Consider the following 16921-nt stretch of genomic DNA (forward strand, 5'->3'; position numbering starts at 1 on the left):
CCGCATTATTCCCAGGAACACTTGCCATTGCTGTTCCACTGTCATCCCTGCTAGGGTATTGTTCCATTGAACTTTGGCCAGCTCCTCCCTCATAGCACCATAGTTCCCTTTGTTCAACTGTAATACTGACACTTCTGATTTTCCCTTCTCCCTCTCAAGTTGTAGATTAAAACTTATCATATTATGGTAACTACCTCCTAATGGCTCCTTTACCTCGAGGTCCCTGATCAAATCTGGTTCATTGCACAACACTAAATCTAGAATTGCGTTCTCTCTGCTAGGCTCCAGTACAAGCTGTTCTAAGAATCCATCTTGGAGGGACTCCACAAACTCCCTTTCTTGGGGTCCAGCACCAACCTGATTCCTCCAGTCTACCTGCATGTTGAAGTCCCCTATAACAACTGCAGCATTACCTTTGCGACATCCCAATTTTAACTCTTGATTCAACTTACACCCTACATCCAGACTACTGTTTGGGGGCCTGTAGATAACTCCCATTAGGGTCTTTCTACCCTGAGAATTTCTCAGTTCTATCCATACTGACTCTACGTCTCCTGATTCTATGTCATCCCTCGCAAGGGACTGAATATTATTCCTCACCAACAGAGCTACCCCACCCCCTCTGCCCATCAGTCTGTCCTTTTGATAGGATGTATATCCTTGAATATTCATTTCCCAGGCCCTGTCCACATGAAGCCATGTCTCTGTTATTCCCACAACATCATAATTACCAATTTCCAACTGTGCCTCAAGCTCATCCACTTTATTTCTTATACTCCGTGCATTCACATATAATACTTTTAATTCATTACTCCCCTCACCTCCCAAATCAATTCCTATTTCACTTGGCCATACGGTACGATCCCTTCTTGAGCTTTCTGCTCTGTTGATTCTGCTGTCATTCTTAACTTTTCTTATTCTTACTTTCCCTTTATCTCCATCCTTATGTTTCTAGTTCGTCCCCTCCCCCCCCCCCCCCACTACTTAGTTTAAACACACCCGTGTTGCAGAGGCAAACCTGCCTGCCAGAATGCTGGTCCCCCGCTTATTAAGGTGCAACCCGTCCCTCTTGTACAATTCATCCTTACCCCGAAACATACCCCAGTGGCCCAAGAATGTAAATCCTTGATTCCTACACCAATTCCTCAGCCACACATTCAGATCCATTATCTCCCTGTTTTTGACCACTCCAACACAGGGAACTGGAAGCAAACCAGAGATAACCACCCTGGAAGTCCTGCTTTTCAGCCTTCTTCGGAGGTCTCTGAAGTCGCGCTGCAGAACGTCATTGCTCTGCGATGACACCGATGCCAAGCTGTATGGGCCCTAATGCTCTTCCCTTGGACAACATTGGTGTCGTGGAGAGGGGAGACCTGCAGCATGGGCAACTGCTGGTCTTCCATACAACCTTGCCCAGGCCTGTGCCCCGGAAACCTTCCAAGACACAAATCCATGGTCTCATGAGACTAACGGATGCCTATAATAAAAGCATATTAAATAGTTAAATAAGTAGCATAAAAATTGAAATAAAAAAGTAGTGAGATATTGTTCATGCATTCAATGTCCATTCAGAAATCACATGGCAGAGGGGAAGAAGCTGTTCCTGAATCATTGAGTGTGTGCCTTCAGGCTCCTGTACCTCCTTCCTGATGGTAGCAAAGAGAACGAGGCATGCCCTGGGTGATGGGGGTCCTTAATGATGGATGCTGCCTTTCTGAGTCATTGCTCCTTGAAGATGTTCTGGCTGCCACGGAGGCTCGTGCCCATGATGGGGCTGACTAAGTTTACAACTCTCTGCAGCTCACTGCGATCCTGTGCAACTAGCCCCCCCTCCCATACTAGACGGTGATGCAACCTTTTAGAGTGCTCTCCACAATATATGTCACCATACACTACCCTGAGATTCATTTTCTTGCTGGAATTTACAGTAGAACAAAGAAATACAATAGAATCAGTGAAAAGCTTCACACAAAGACTCTGAAAACAAAAAAAACGTAATAGTACTGTGAACATGAGTTGTGGAGTCCTTGAAAGTGAGTCCATAGGTTATGGAATCTGTTCAGTGTTGAGGTGAGTGACATTATCCCCACTGGTTCAAGGGGCTGATGGTTGAGGAGTAATAACTGTTCCTCAGCCTGGTGGTGCAGGTCCTGAGGTTCTTGTACCTCCTTCCCGGTGGCAGCAGAGAGAAGAGAACATGACCTGGATGGCAGGGGTCTCTGATGATGGATGCTGCTTTCCCGTGACAGCACAAAGATGTAAGAGAAGGAAGACACGACAAGTGCTCCAGATGTGAACGGAAGGCGGTACTTCACTGTCCAGCTGTGGAAGACCACCCCTTACTTAAGCAGTGGGAGGTTTGCTGGTGGTCTGTGACTCCGCCGCAAACAGATGTATTGCTGATTACAAAAACAGAGGGAATCTTACATTCTGTCCATCCCACTCCTCTCCTGAGTGTCCTGGATCCTCTTCAGAAAGAAGCTAGTCATTGTTGAACACACACAGAATGCTGGAGGAACTCAGCAGGTCAGGAAGCTTCTATGGACATAGGAGAAGAATGAGGCCTTTTGACCAGTTGAGTCGGCCCTGTGATGCTATTATAAGAATGACTTTATTTTCACCTTTGCATCCACGTACTCGTGCATTTGACAATAAACTTGACTTTGACTTCGGTGTACTAGACCATTCAGCCTATCTAGTCTGTACCTGTTTTCATAATACCGGAAAAACCTAGGAGCAGAATTTCAGCCCTTTGAGTCTGCACTGCCATTCAATCAATCATACCTGATTGCTTTCAACCCTGTTCTCCCACCTACCCTCAATAACCCTTAACCTTCAATCAGGAACCTATCGTCTACCTTAAATACACTGACTAATGTGGCCTCCACAGCTGTCTGTGGCAGTGAATTCCACAGATTTACCCTCTGGCTAAAGAAATTCAACCTCATTTCTGTTCAAATGGATGTCTTTCTATTCTGAGGTTGTGCCTTCAGATTCTAGACGCTCCCACGATAGGAAACATCCTTTCCGTATCCGCTCATGTTGGCAAGACTGTGCCGGTGAAGCATGGCGATATGCGGTAGGCTGCTTACAAAACTTCCAAATATGCCTCCTCTGGATTACTCTCGCTGCAATCAGCAGCCTGTAACCTCCCTTTAAGCAATGCACGTTTGAACTGTCTAAACGAACTAGCAATTTCACGATTTCTGCAGGACTTGGACTTAACTTTCAAGTGTACAGGTACAGCACCCTTAAGCAGATGAAGATACATCACCATGGCTGAAAGGGAGGGAGGGAGGAGAAGAAGACTCCATCAAACTTGGAATCTGATCAAGTTGATTGGTTATAGAATAACCTATCATTTAATTGGTCAGAGAAGGTTCAAAGGAGGTTCACCAAAATGATTCCAGGACTGAAAGGCTTGTCATATGAGGAGGGTTTGATGGCTCTAGGCCTCTACTCACTAGAATTGAGAAGAATGAGGGGTGACGTCATTGAAACCTATCGAATGTTGAAAGGCCTTGATAGAGTGGATGGGGAGAGAATGTTTTCCACGGCGAGGGTGTCAACAGCCTCAGAATAGAGGGGCACCCTTTTAGAGCAGAGATGAGGAATTTCTTTAGCCAGGGAGTGGTGAATCTGTGGAATTCGTTGCCATAGGCAGCTGTGGAGATCAAGTCAAGGCTATTTAAGGCAGAGATTGATAGATTCTTGATTAGTCAGGGCATGAAGGGATACAGGGAGAAGGCAGGAGGTTGGGGCTGAGAGGGAAAATGTATCAGCCATGATGAAATGGTGGAGCAGACTTGATTGGCCAAATGGCCTAATTCTGTTCCTATATCTTGTGGTCTTGCACAGAATAATAATCCCTAGCATCAATGACATCTTCAAAAAGCAATGCCTCTAAAAGGTAGCATCCATCATTAATAATCCCCATCACCCAAGACGTGCCCTCTTCCCATTGCTTCTATCAAGGAGGAGGTACAGGAGCCTGAAGACACATGCTCAATGTTTCAGGAATAGCTTCTTCCCCTCCGCCATCAGATTTCCGAGTGGACATCGAACCCATGAATATTTTTGCTTTCTTTCTGTAATATTTAATATTTATAACAGTATATTTCTTATTGTAACTTATAGTATATTTTACATATTGCACTGTTTGGCTGCTGCAAAGCAACAAATTTCACAGCACTTTCAAATCTCTTACTAGCTCTTCTTTCAGTTAGTCCTGACGAAAGGTCTCAGCCCGAAATGTCGACTGTACCACTTCCTATAGATGCTGCCTGGCCTGCTGCGTTCACCAGCAACTTTTATGTGTGTTGTCAGTGATAATGACCGTAGCTCTGAGTGATTGATAGCAATTGTTCAGATGCTGAATGAAGGGGTGGATCTCAAACTGGAATCTGAATGTTAATTGCACCTGTGCTGGTCTTTGTCTGATAGTGATACATCAGTAACGCATACGATACGGCAATGAATATCCACGGGGCACAGCAAAGAAACCACCCATTCACACTCATCCAATATTTTCATTCTTCCCACATTCCCACCTCACGGATCCTGCCCGTCACCCACACACGCTCGGGGCAGTAGAGCAGCCAGTTAAAAACTTTGGGACGTGCGAGGAAACCAGAGCACGGAGGGGAGACCCACCTGGTTTCAGGGAGAAGGCGCAGACTCGGTACGGACAGTGCCGGGGTTTCCAGTTGAGCCTGGGTCGCCACTGCGCCAGTCAAAACAGTTGAGTTCAATGTTCAAAGTGCATCCAGTGTGTGCCACCATACACTTAGCTGGGGATTCATTTTCTTGCAGGCATTCACAGTAAACACAAAGAAACACGATAGAATCAACGAAAAGCTGTGCACAATCAAAGGCAACCCCAATGTGCAAAAGCTGGCAAACTGTGCAAATACAATAAATAAATAATATGGCGAGATCACGGGTTGTAGAGTCCTTGAAAGTGAGTCCTTGGATGTTGGAATCAGTACCATGTTTTTTTTACCAGAACATACTTTATTCAAAAATAAAATTATGTACAATAAACCATTCAATGACTGTCAATCCTTTACAGATGGTTCCATTACGGTTTATACATTTCCACACTTCTAGCCACCCACGTGGCACTCTGTTGTTTCACCTTTCCACACCATTGTTGAGGGTCTACTCCCCACCACCCGACCCCTCCCACTCCCGCAGGAGAAGAACCCTATACTGTGGTCCTTCCCCACCGGGCCCTTGCGGTGGCTGCACCAAGTTTCAGTGCGTCCCTCAGCACGTACTCCTGCAGCCGAGAATGTGCCAGTCGGCAGCATTCTCCCACGGACATCTCCATGTGCTGGTAGATCAGCAAGTTTCGGGCCGACCAAAGAGCATCCTTCACCGAGTTGATGATCTGCCAGCAGCACCGGATGTTGGTCTCCGTGTGCGTCCCCGGGAACAGCCCGTAGATCAGAGAGTCCTCTGTTACGCAGCTGCTGGGGATGAAGCGTGACACTAGCCCGTTCATCCTCCTCCACACCCTCTTTGCGAACTGACAGTGTGCAAAGAGGTGGGTCACAGACTCCTCCTCACTGCAGTCCTCCCGTGGGCAGTGGTGTGCGGAGACGACGTTCCGGGCGTACAGGAGGGCTCTGACTGGGAGGGCCCCTCTCACCGCCAGCCAGGCGAGGTCTTGGTGCTTGTTGGTGAGATCTGGCGATGAGGCAATTTGCCAGATGAACTGGACGGTCTGCTCAGGGAACCACCCCACTGTGTCCATCACGTCCTTCTCCTGCAGTGCCTGCAGGAGACTACGTGCCGACCACTGCCCGATGGCCCTGTGGTCAAAGACATTGACCTGGAAGAACTTGTCTACGAAGGACAGGTATGGCGGCAACGACCAGCTGACTGGGGCATTGCGCGGGAGTGGAGCCAGACCCATCCTTCGTAGCCAGGGCGACAGCTAGAACCTGGGCACATAGTGGTACTTGGTGTCCACTTATCTGGGTTCCACACACAACCTGATGCAGTCACACATGAAGCTGGCCATCAGGGTGAGGGTGACATTGGGGACGTTCTTGCCCCCGTTGTCCAGAGACTTGTGCATGACAGCTCAGGTGATTTCCGAGCTGCAGGAGCGGGGGCGGGGAACAGGCCACACTCAGTTCCGTGTTGAGGTGAGTAGAGTTATCCACGCTGGTTCAGGAGCCTGGTAATAACTGTTCCTGAAGCTACCGGTGGGTTCTGAGGCTCCTGGACCTCCTCCTTGATAGCAGCAGTGAGAAGAAAGCGTGGCCTGGATGGTGGCGGTCCTTGATGATGGATGCTTGCCGTGCTCCTTGTAAATGTGCTCAATGGTTGAGAGGGCCAAGCATTGTGTCATGTGATACTTGACATTATAGATGCAGATTACTTATCATGTGACATCAAAGCACACCTTTCCTGAAATAAGTCATTTGTGTTCACGACCAACACGACCTAAGGGGGCAGTCTGCAAGAGTTGACATGCATTCCAGCACCAACACAGCATGTTCACAATAGTCAACAGAACAAGATAACAACAGCAAAGCAAGTCCCTTTCCCACTCACTAAAATCATAAGTTGCCCCACGTAGGAGTGTGAATGCTTCCCTCCTGTAAATTGGTGTTGTATTTTTGGTTTCTTTCCCATTTCCCTTTTGCCTTTTCTTCCTCAGGAGCAGCTGAACTACCTTCTGGCTGCTTGGTTTACTTTCCTAATTTTTCTGCTCTCCTGCCCAATCCCAAGGCCCTTCTTTTCACTCCACAAAATTTGGTATGGTTCTCACTCTTCAGGGTTTAAAACCACCAGCATCCCACCATCTCCTTAAGCCATGTGTGTGCATCTATGTTTATGAAGCCATCCGCCACAAGCAGGACTTCCTGATGGCCAAACATTTCATTTCTGATTCCCATGTCAGTCCATGGCCTCCTCTTGCGCCGAGATGAGGTCACCCTCAAGCCACCTTTTATTCCGTCTGGGTAGCCTCTAACCTGATGGTATGAATCTCGATTTCCCCTTCTAGTAAACAACTTCCCCTCTCAAACTTTTATCTCTTCTCGTCGTGTGGAAGAGAGAGAAACTGGGTATACACGTATCTGAGAATATATGTGAGAGAGGCTGAATATGAGTGTGCAGGAGGGAAATTGTATGCGGCGGAGGCAGTGTGAATGTGGGTGTATGAGAGACTGCATGCTAGAGAGAGAAACTGACTGCATGCATGTGTGAGAGAGAGAGAGAAAGAAACTGAGCGTGAGGATGTGTGAGAGAGGCTGTGCGAATGTGGGTGTGTGTATGCGCGTGAGATTGCGTGGAATGGGGGGAGATGTTGGGGTGGTTACTACGCTGATCATTAGAGTTTATTGATTAGGAAAAGGAGACCATGAAACCTTTCATTTTAATTTAGCAGGAGGTGGTGGGGTGAAATGTTGGAAATTCACCGCAGATCCGGTCAGTGTGAAGGACACTCCTGGAAATGATCGGGCCAGTTAACGTTTGTGTCTTTCCCCGGTCTCTGAATTTGAATCACTGTCCAGACCCACTCCCTCTTCACCTCTGGTGAATCCGTTGCCCAGTTCCATTCATTTTATTTCAGTTTTTCAACCTTTCAAGTTTTCTTCTTTATTTGTACGTCCCTTATCCGGGAACTACTTTTTGGTAAAGTCCTGCCACTCACTGTCTGTAAGAGTTTGTACATTCTCTCCCGTGACTGCGTGGGTTTGCTCCGGACACTCTGCTTTCCTCCCACATTCCAAACGCATGCGGGTTACGGTTAGTGAGTTGTGGGCACGTTACATTGGCACTGGAAGTGTGGCCACACTTGTAGACCCCCTGCCAGCACACTCTCAGACGGTGGCAGTCATTGACACAAATAATGCATTCCACTGTATGTTTCGATGTACATGTGACAAACAAAGCCAATCTTTATTTAAAAAAAGTCCTTATTTTTGTCCCTTTCAAGTTGACTGTGAAACGAGATGGTGATTTGTTAATCCGGGGAAAAGGATAAAGAATGTGTGTAAAGTTGTTTACAAAAGATGGCAGTGCACACACACATACACTTCGGGTCAAATGGACTTCAGCACGGTTTCTGGTTTCAACTACAGCCACTAATTGCAGTCGCTGCAAGAGGAACTTGAAGGAAATGGGAATTAATTGAGGAACACGAGGGAATTGGAGCTGATAATCCGTGGTGGAAAAAATATGCAGACTGCATTAGCAATTCCACAGAGGTTCTATTGAAAAGATCCAACTATTGACTGTGGCGCGGGGTTGGGGGGGGGAGAGGCCAGGCAGACAATGACCCCCCTCGCTGACAGGAATGAATCAGATTGTCTATCGCTTCACTTCACGTGGAGTAGAATGGGGTAGGGGGGTGTGGAATTACTTTGTGAGTCTATTGCTTAGCAACTCAGGCAGGACAGGAGAGGGGAGGAGTGTGAGTGGGTGGAAAGTCCTTTGCTGCCTTATTTCTTGACACGTTCCCTCAGTCTTGAGAGGCACAGGTGGATTTTAAACCAGCCGCTCCTTGTTCCATATTGTCTGCCTCTTCCCGTCACAGACTGCAACCTGTGTCTGGACCTTCGAGGATAGCTCAGGGTGTTGTGACTTGTGGCGTATCGCTGAGCCAAGTGGAAAGGATAATATTCCTGCATTTTCAGCTCACCTCAACTAAGGGACTGAGAGAGAGAGAGAGAGAGAGAGAGAGAGAGGCTGCTTCTAAACTGAAACTTCCGGAATTTAAAGGCTTTCTTTTCGTATAAGGAGGGAAGGCTCCCAGAAAGAGAACCAAACGTATCAAGTTAATGAGTTCAAACAACTGTTCGCCATAAAAATAGAGCCGCCTTCTCCCCCTCCCCGCCACCCCACCCCAAGTCTGTGGAGAGCTTTGCAAAGTGGCAGTACGGTCTTGGTGGGGTTGGGCGGGCTGCGAGGTTGGTATGGTGTCCAGGAGGACGGAGTAACCGTGGAAAGGAAATGGTGGTGTTCATAAACAGAAAGTTAGAATCCTTCATCAAGCTCTTCAAGAGAAGGGGTGAGTGCAGTGGGGTCTTTCTCACCAACGTTTGCTGGTTGGTGTAGGGTGAAAAAGGGGGGCGGGGGCTGCTTCTGGTCGGTGAAGGAATTTCTCTTGTTACTTGTGGCCGCGGTGGACAATATCCTTCATTAGTACAGGGCTCGGTGGGGGGAGAAGGTTTCAGAGTCAGGACAGGGTGAGACACTGTTGATCTGCAGCTCTGGAGGGGCCGAGGAGATAGGCAGAGGGTGGTGGGGGGCGAGTTCGGAGTGAAGGGTGAAGGGATTACGAGTGAGAGGGGAGTTAAGAGTGGGACGTCTACCGGTCTGAGGTGAAAGACGCTGGAAGCTGGAAGGGTGGCAGGTGAGGTTTAGGAGTAAAGGTGGGGGGGGGGGCGCGAGTGAGACATCCAGAGAAGTGAAGTGGAGGAGGATGGCGGGGGGAGTGGGAGAGGCAGGGAAGTTATGAGTGAGGGGCATGGACAGTGAATGGGATGGGAAGGGATGGGGGGTTTTTAAGAGAAATGAAGGAGTAAAGAGTAAGAGGTGTACAAGAGGGCAGTGAAAGGGACTGGAAGGGATAGTGGGGGATTTAAGAGAAAGGTAGGGAGAGTGGAGTGAAGGAGGCTGGAAGGATGGGAGGGGTTCACTCTTCACTTGTCATGTGCACTAGAAAGTGGAACTGGATGGTTGTTTGGGTACAGCTGTTCCTGAACCTGGGGCTGTGCAACTTGGTAAGGAGTTAAGTGATCATAAGACAGGAACAGAATTAGGCCATTCAACCCATCAAGTCTGCTCGGCCATTTGATCATGGCTGATTTACTATCCCTCTCAACCTCATTCTCCTTCCTTCTCCCCATAAACTTTGACACTCTGACTAATCAAGAACCTATCAACCTCAATTTTAAATACACTCAGTGACTTGGCCTCACACAGACATCTGTAGCAATGAATTTTCCAAATTTAACATTATCTGGCTTAAGAAATTCCTCCTCATCTCTGTTTTAAAGGGATGTCCCTCTATTCTGAGGCTGTGTCCTCTGGTCCTGGGGTCCCTGACTGTGCAGAATTAAAAGTGGAGTGCAGGAGGGGAAGGAGTTCAAGCTGGCAGATGATAGGTGAGACCAGGTGAAGGGGAAGCTGGGCAGGTGAGGAGGGGGATGAAGTAAGAAGCTGGGAGGTGATAGGTGGAAGAGATAAAGAGCTGAACAAGAAGAAATCTAATAGGAGAGGAGAGCGGACCATGGGGGAAAGGGGAAGAGGAGGAGACCTTTCTTTCCAGTCCTGATGAAGGGTCATAGCCCGAAATGTCGACTGTTTAGTCATTTCCATAGATGCTGCCTGACCTGCAGAGTTCCTCCAGCATTTCGTGTGTATTGTAATGAGTGAAGGCACTAAAAAGGTAAGGTCTAAAGGAGTGACTGAGATGACGGAACGCCTAAGGATTGCAGTGTGTGTCATGGGTTCAAGGTCCTCATCTGTTTACTCATTGTTGGCTAAATCAGGATGTAAGCTCTCTTGGCCAATAAGATGCTGGTGGTAAATGCAGGCTTGGCCCATCTAGACTGTGCCAAACTGCTATTCTGACTAGTCCCATCAACCCACACCCAGACCATAGCCTTCCATCCCCTCCCATCCAATTGAACCTACGTCCACAACTTCCCTGGAACTCGTTCCACACTCAGCACCACCCTCTGAATGAAGAAGTTCTTCTTCAGGTTCCCCTTAAATGCCTCACCTTTCACCTTTGACCCATGATCTCTAATTCTACTCTGTACATTCTCCCCATGACAGCGTGGGTTTCCTATGGGTGCTCCGTTCTCCTCCTGCTTTTTAAATGACACCCAGGTTAGGGTTAGAGAGCTATGGGCATGCTGTGTTCATGCTGGAAGCATGGTGGCACTTGTGGGTTGCCCCAAGCATATGCCCAGGCTGCATTGGTCGTTGATGTAAAGGATGGACAAATAAGACTAATCTTTTCTCTCTCTTCGGTGTTTAAGAGACACCTGGACAGGTGCAAGGATAGGAAAGGTTTATAGAGATGTGGCCCAAATGTAAGCCAATGGGATTGGGGTAGACAGGCCAATTCTATTTTCTAGCATTTGACAAACATCCCTTTAACCACGGTTAGTGCAACACTATTACGGCTCAGGGCGTTGGGGTCAAAAGTTCAGTTTTGGCTCTGAAGCTTGTTCGTCCTTCCCGTGACCCCGAGGGTTTTCTCCAGGAGCTCCAATTTCCTCCCACAGTTCAAAGACATAGCAGATAGTAGATGAATTGGGCATTGCATTTTTCCTCTAATTAGACTAGGGTTAACTAGGTGGCTGGGCGGTGCATCTCGCTGGGGTTGCACAGTGTCTCTAAATAAATAAATTTGTTGATCTACACCCTACTCATTCAAGTACCTGTCCATATACCTGTTAAGTCTTGTTTTGTTCCTGCCTCCAGCTTCTCCTTTGGCACCTCATTCCAAGCACCAACCGAGAATGATTATCCCCCATTCAGAAACAGCTTCTTCCCCTCCTTCATCACATTTTTGGATTGTGACATCCCTTTAGAACAGAGATGAGGAGGAATTTCTTCATGCGGAGGGCAGTGGATCTGTGGAATTCATTGTCACAGATGACTGTGGAGGCCAAGTCATTGGGTATATTTAAAGAGGAGCTCTTGGCTCCATCCCTCCCCCTCCTGTCTTCTCCTATCATTTTGGATCTCCCCCTCCCCCTCCCCCTTTCAAATCTCTTACTAACTCTTCCTTCAGTTAGTCCTGACAATGGGTCTCGGCCCGAAACGTCAACCGTACCTCTTCCTAGAGATGCTGCCTGGCCTGCTGCGCTCACCAGCAACTTTGATGTGTGTTGGTTGACAGGGTTCTTGTTCAGTTCGGGTATTATAGGTTATGGGGAGAAGGCCAGAGAATGGGGTGAGAGGGATAATAAATCAGCTGTGGTGGAATGGTGGAGCAGGGTGGACAGACAAATTCAGCTCCTGTGTCACATGGCTTTTATGGATTCTGTTCTGCGCTCTTCATCTATTTTGTAATTTTTTAGTGATTTTATGTCCTCCAGCTGTGTACGGGTTAGTAGGTTGATTGGCCACGTGGGTGTGATTCTCATTGGGCCAGAAAGCCTGTTCCAGTGCTTTATCTCTGAAACTATATATAACTGGAGCCGTTCATTTGCCTGATTTTTGCAGTGTCTTTAGTTTTGGCGTTGAGTAACAGGATCCTATGTAATAAACCCTAAAGGAGGGTTAAAGAACGTTAGTCATGTTGCCTCATTGTAAAGGAAGGTACTGGCATTGCAGGCACAGTGGATGTAGGTAATGTCATGTTCCAGCTTACAGCAGGGCTCTGTCCCTAAGAAATGATTTTATTTCTCTGTTCCTGTGAATGTCTGCAAGAAAAAGAATCTCAGAGTAGTATGCGGAGTCAAGTGTGTACTTGGATAATAAATTTACTGTGAACTTTGAACCTTGCTCACCAGTTGGAAATGCGGCTGTGAATGGAATTCCATCTTGCAGCCAGGAAACCCGTCCCGCCTGTTTCCCAAGCACTCGTTCGTATCTCCAGGCTGTGCCTAAGTTGTGTGGTCTAAGCTGGGGAGGACCTGTGCATTATGAATGAAGCGTTTTCTGGGGAGTGGGTAAGAAAGTTAGTGTTGTAGTACATTGCATCATGCCAGAAGTCAGTGCATTAAGTGCAGCACAAATTGCATCTCTGTATAGCAGTGTGCATATATTGGCCCTCCTGGATTCGTATTGATACTGGAATTGGTTTATAATTGTCACATGTACCGAGATGCTGATCATGCTGATCGGTTCATTACTCAGTGCATTGAGTTAGAGCAAGAGAAATCAGTGACAGAATGCAGAATGAAGTGTAAAAGCTACCGAAAGAGTGCAGCACAGGGAAATGATCGAGTGCAAGGTAGATTGTGAGACGAAGAATCCATCTTGCCATACAAGAAGTCCATTCAAGAGTCTGATAAGAGCAGGTAGAAGCTGTCCAGGAGCCTGGTGGTATGTGGTTTCAGGCTTTTGTATCTTCTGCCTGATGGGAGAGGGGTGGGGAGAGAGTGCCCGAGACAGAGAGATTGACAGACAGACAGAGAGGGAGGAAGACAATGAGAGAGGGAGAGAGACAGAGAGAGCAAGTGACAGAGAAGGAAAGAATAAAGAGAGAGAGAGAGAGATTATGAACACTTGCAGGGTTGGAGGCATCTTCCGCTTTATTTCTGACGTGGCAGACTCTTCGGGTTAGAAACAGTTCACAGGGTCAGAGCCCTGTCATAACTCAGGAGTGACCTGTACATAGTTTCTGCAGTATACAGGGTGGTTTGCTCTGTGGGGGCTGCATCTCACCCCCAGGTTGACACAGGGCCGTGCATACTGCAAGGAATGCATCTCAAACACAAACATGTGCTGGATGGATTGATGTGGCTTTCTGGAATGGACTGATTGGCGGTGTAAATCAGATGCAATTGACTCTTCACCGCAGGAATTATTTTCCTGCATTCCCAAAAATGTTTCCACTCTCAAATGTTTAGCAAGCCCAGCTGTTGTAATACATTCTGGGGGAGCTCTGAATTGGAGTCTCCTGCAACTAAGGGTCAAGAAGGCCCTGAAGGGTATTGTAGCTATGCGAGTCATCCCACTCATTTGATCTGCTGGTTTTTTTGTCTTTTCACAACACATTCTCCTACTCCTCAAATTCAAATGCACTGACACCTTACTCTGTTAAAAGTCTTAATCACAATCTACTGAACACCCATGCCTGCTGTGGTTTTAGAGTAAAACAGGGCCTTAAGCCCATCTGGACCACGCTGACTAAGATCTCCAAATAGGTAGTTCCATTTGTCCATGTTTGGCCCATATCCCTGTCTAGACCAATTGAAAAGCCTAGATTGAGTGTATGTGGAGAGGTTAATTCCTATAGTGGGTGAGTGTAGGACCAGGGGGCACAGTCTCATAATAGAGGGGCGTCCATAGAATCAGAGCCACGTTTAATATCACCGGCATATGGCGTGAAATTTGCTGTCTTTGCAGCAGCAGTACAATGCAGTATGTAATAGTAGAAAACAACATGGATTACAGTAGATAGATATATATTAAATATATTATATGATATATATTAAATATATGTTATTTATATAATAGTTAAATAAATAAATAGTGCAAAAATAGAAATAAAAAAAGTAGTTAGGTAGTGTTCATGGGTTCAATGTCCATTTAAGAAATGGATAGCAGAGGGGAAGAAGCTATTCCTGAATTACTGAGTGTGTGCCTTCAGGCCTCTGTACCTCCTCCTTGGTGGCAGCAGTGAGATCAAGGCATGACCTGGGTGATGGGTGTCTTTATTGATGGATGGCAACTTTTTGAGGCATTGCTCCTTGAAAATGTTCTGGATACTTCATCACGATTTAGAACAGAAATGAGGAGGAATTTCTTTAGCCATTCTTCCAAGATTTTCCGAATTCCTGGCCCTTTACTTCTTGCCCGGTCAAAACACAAAAGCAGACAGACTCAATGTGATGAAACACTGTGGGGTGTTGCTGCCCGCAAATGAGAAACTGCATTACAGCGGTAACAATGTGCTGTCTGTAAACTGGGCGTTCTGAAAGAAAGAGAGGTCTTTGTGAACGTAAGTTGCTCCTGCTCCAAAGCACTTCTGGGGAAGCGTTGTTGTTGGCTAAAGCCAGTGTGATATGTACCAGGCAGAAAGCTGAACCTTTACTAAAATAGTTAAAGCAGTAAGGACGGGTACTGAAATGGTCAGTAACCTGACAAGAGAAATAATATGATTATAGAGTCACACAGTTTCGAAACAGACTTTTTGGCGCACTTGGGGACGCACGGCAGTGTAGTGGTTAGCGCAACGCTTTGCAACCCGGCTTCAATTCTGCCTGTAGGGAGTTTGTACGTTCTCCCTGTGACCGTGTGGGTTTCCTCTGGGTTCTCCGGTGTCGTCCCACAGTCCAAAGATGTACTGGTTGGTAGGTAAGTTGGTCATTGTAAACTGTCCCAGGATTAGGCTAGGGTTAAATCAGACGGTTGCTGGGTGACGTGGTTCAAAGGGCACCTGAGTCAGTCCCCTTTGCCTGTGTTTGGACCATAACTCCTTAAACTTTTCCTGTCCAGTAGCCTGACCAAACAAATGTCTTGCCAACATCAAATGGCATGCAACTCACCTTTTCTGTATTACATCTCATGTTCTCAGTCTCATTGATTGTTTGTCAGTCTTTGTGAGTAGTTTTTCATTGATTCTGTCGTTATTTCTCTGCTCTACTGTGAATACATCAAGTAAATCAGTCACAAGGTGGTATACAGTGACATATACGTACTTTGTTAATAAATGTATTTTGAACCTTGTAATGGTACCCACCTCACCCACCTCTCCTGTACTGACCTTTGATGGAGATTCACATCAGGTGAACCCATGACAGATGGTTTAGGAGTACTTTCACTTGTATTGCACACTCTGGCCTTGGATAGCTCTGTCCAGTCATGGCGTCATGCAGCACTACAACACAGAAACGGAGCCTTCAGCCCATCTAGACTGTGCCGTACTGTTATTCTGCTTAGTCCCATTGACCTGCACTTGGACCATAGCCCTCCGTCCCCTTGCCACCCAAACATCTCTTAAACGTTGAATTCAAACCCACATCCACCACTTGTGCAGGCAGCTTGTTCCACACACTCACCACCCTCTGAGTGAAGAGGATCTTCCTCATGTTCCCTTTTAACATTCAACTTTCACCCTTAACCTTCGACTTCTTGTTCTAGTCTCACCCAACCTCATTGGAAAAAGCCTGTTTGCATTTATCCTATCTATACTACCCCCCTCCCCAATAATTTTGTATACCTCTATCATATCTCCCCTTATTCTCCTACACCCCAGGGAGTAAAATCCTACCCTATTCAACCGTTCCCAATACCTCAAGTCCTAGCAATATCTTTGTAAATGTTCTGAGTAGTCTTTAAGTCTTATTGGAGTACTGTCAGTGGAGGGTATTCACTGCAGTAGTGTGGAGAACTCAGCGGCCATTTTCTGAATACAGGCCTCTGCAGAAAGCAGTGTGACAGCAGTCAGAGACTCTGAGGGATAAGGAAGTAATCGTGTTCGAGACACTGCTGGGAATTCCCTTATTCTTCAGAGTGGTGCTTTGGGTTCTTCTCTGTCTGCCTGAGGGGAGAGACAGAGTCATTGACACACCATATGCCTTCATATAATGCCGGTCCATGCCAGACTCCCACAGTCCAGGCCATGCTCCCTTCTCTCGCTGCCATCAGGAAGCAGGTACAGGCACCTCAGGACCCGCACCACCAGGTTCGGGAACAGTTATTACCCCTCAACCGTTCAGGCTCCTGAACCAGCGTGGACAACGTCAATCGCATCAACTGATTCCACAACCTATGGACCCGCTTTAGGACTCATGTTCTTGGCACTATTTATTTACTGGGGCACCAACAGTAGCGTGGCAGTTAGTGTGATGCTACTACAGCTGGGTGTCAGAGTTTAACTCTGGTGCCATCTGTAGGAGTTTGTACGATTTCCCAGTGACTGAGTGAATTTCTTCCAGGTGCTCTGGTTTCCTCCCAGATTCTAAAGATGTATGGGTGAGTAGGTTAATTGGTCATTGTAAACTGTCCTGCAATTAGGATAGAGTTAAATACGGTTGCTGGGCAGCTTGGGCTGGTGGGCCTATGCCACGCTGTACCTATAAATAAATAAAATAAATTTTTTTTTAAAGTTTTTGTTGTACTTGCACATTTTGTCTTCTTTCGCAACTTGCTTATTTGCTTGTAGTTTTTCACCGATTCTATTGTGTTTCTTTGTCTTACTGTGAATGCCCAGAAGAAAATGAATCTCAGGGTTGTATTTGGTGATGCAACAAAGTTCAAAGTAAAA

The 16921-nt window shown here is 46.8% G+C and overlaps 1 protein-coding gene across 6 annotated transcripts in view; it reads left to right on the forward strand.

The window, feature by feature from the left end:
• LOC140201535 (NHS-like protein 1) overlaps window positions 1-16921 on the forward strand; it is a 291096-nt gene that overhangs the window by 225348 nt on the left and 48827 nt on the right. The window contains exon 1 of one of the 6 annotated variants that reach the window (XM_072265799.1): window positions 8494-9031. The exons of the other annotated variants lie outside the window; for them this stretch is intronic. Within the exon in view, the coding sequence (XP_072121900.1) occupies window positions 8974-9031 (58 nt within the window). The 5' untranslated portion in view covers window positions 8494-8973. Of the gene's footprint in view, window positions 1-8493; window positions 9032-16921 lie in introns of those variants that run through there. 6 annotated transcript variants of the gene reach the window in all.

The sequence above is a fragment of the Mobula birostris genome, chromosome 8, assembly GCF_030028105.1.
Source record: "Mobula birostris isolate sMobBir1 chromosome 8, sMobBir1.hap1, whole genome shotgun sequence".
Taxonomy (NCBI): Eukaryota; Metazoa; Chordata; class Chondrichthyes; order Myliobatiformes; family Myliobatidae; genus Mobula; species Mobula birostris.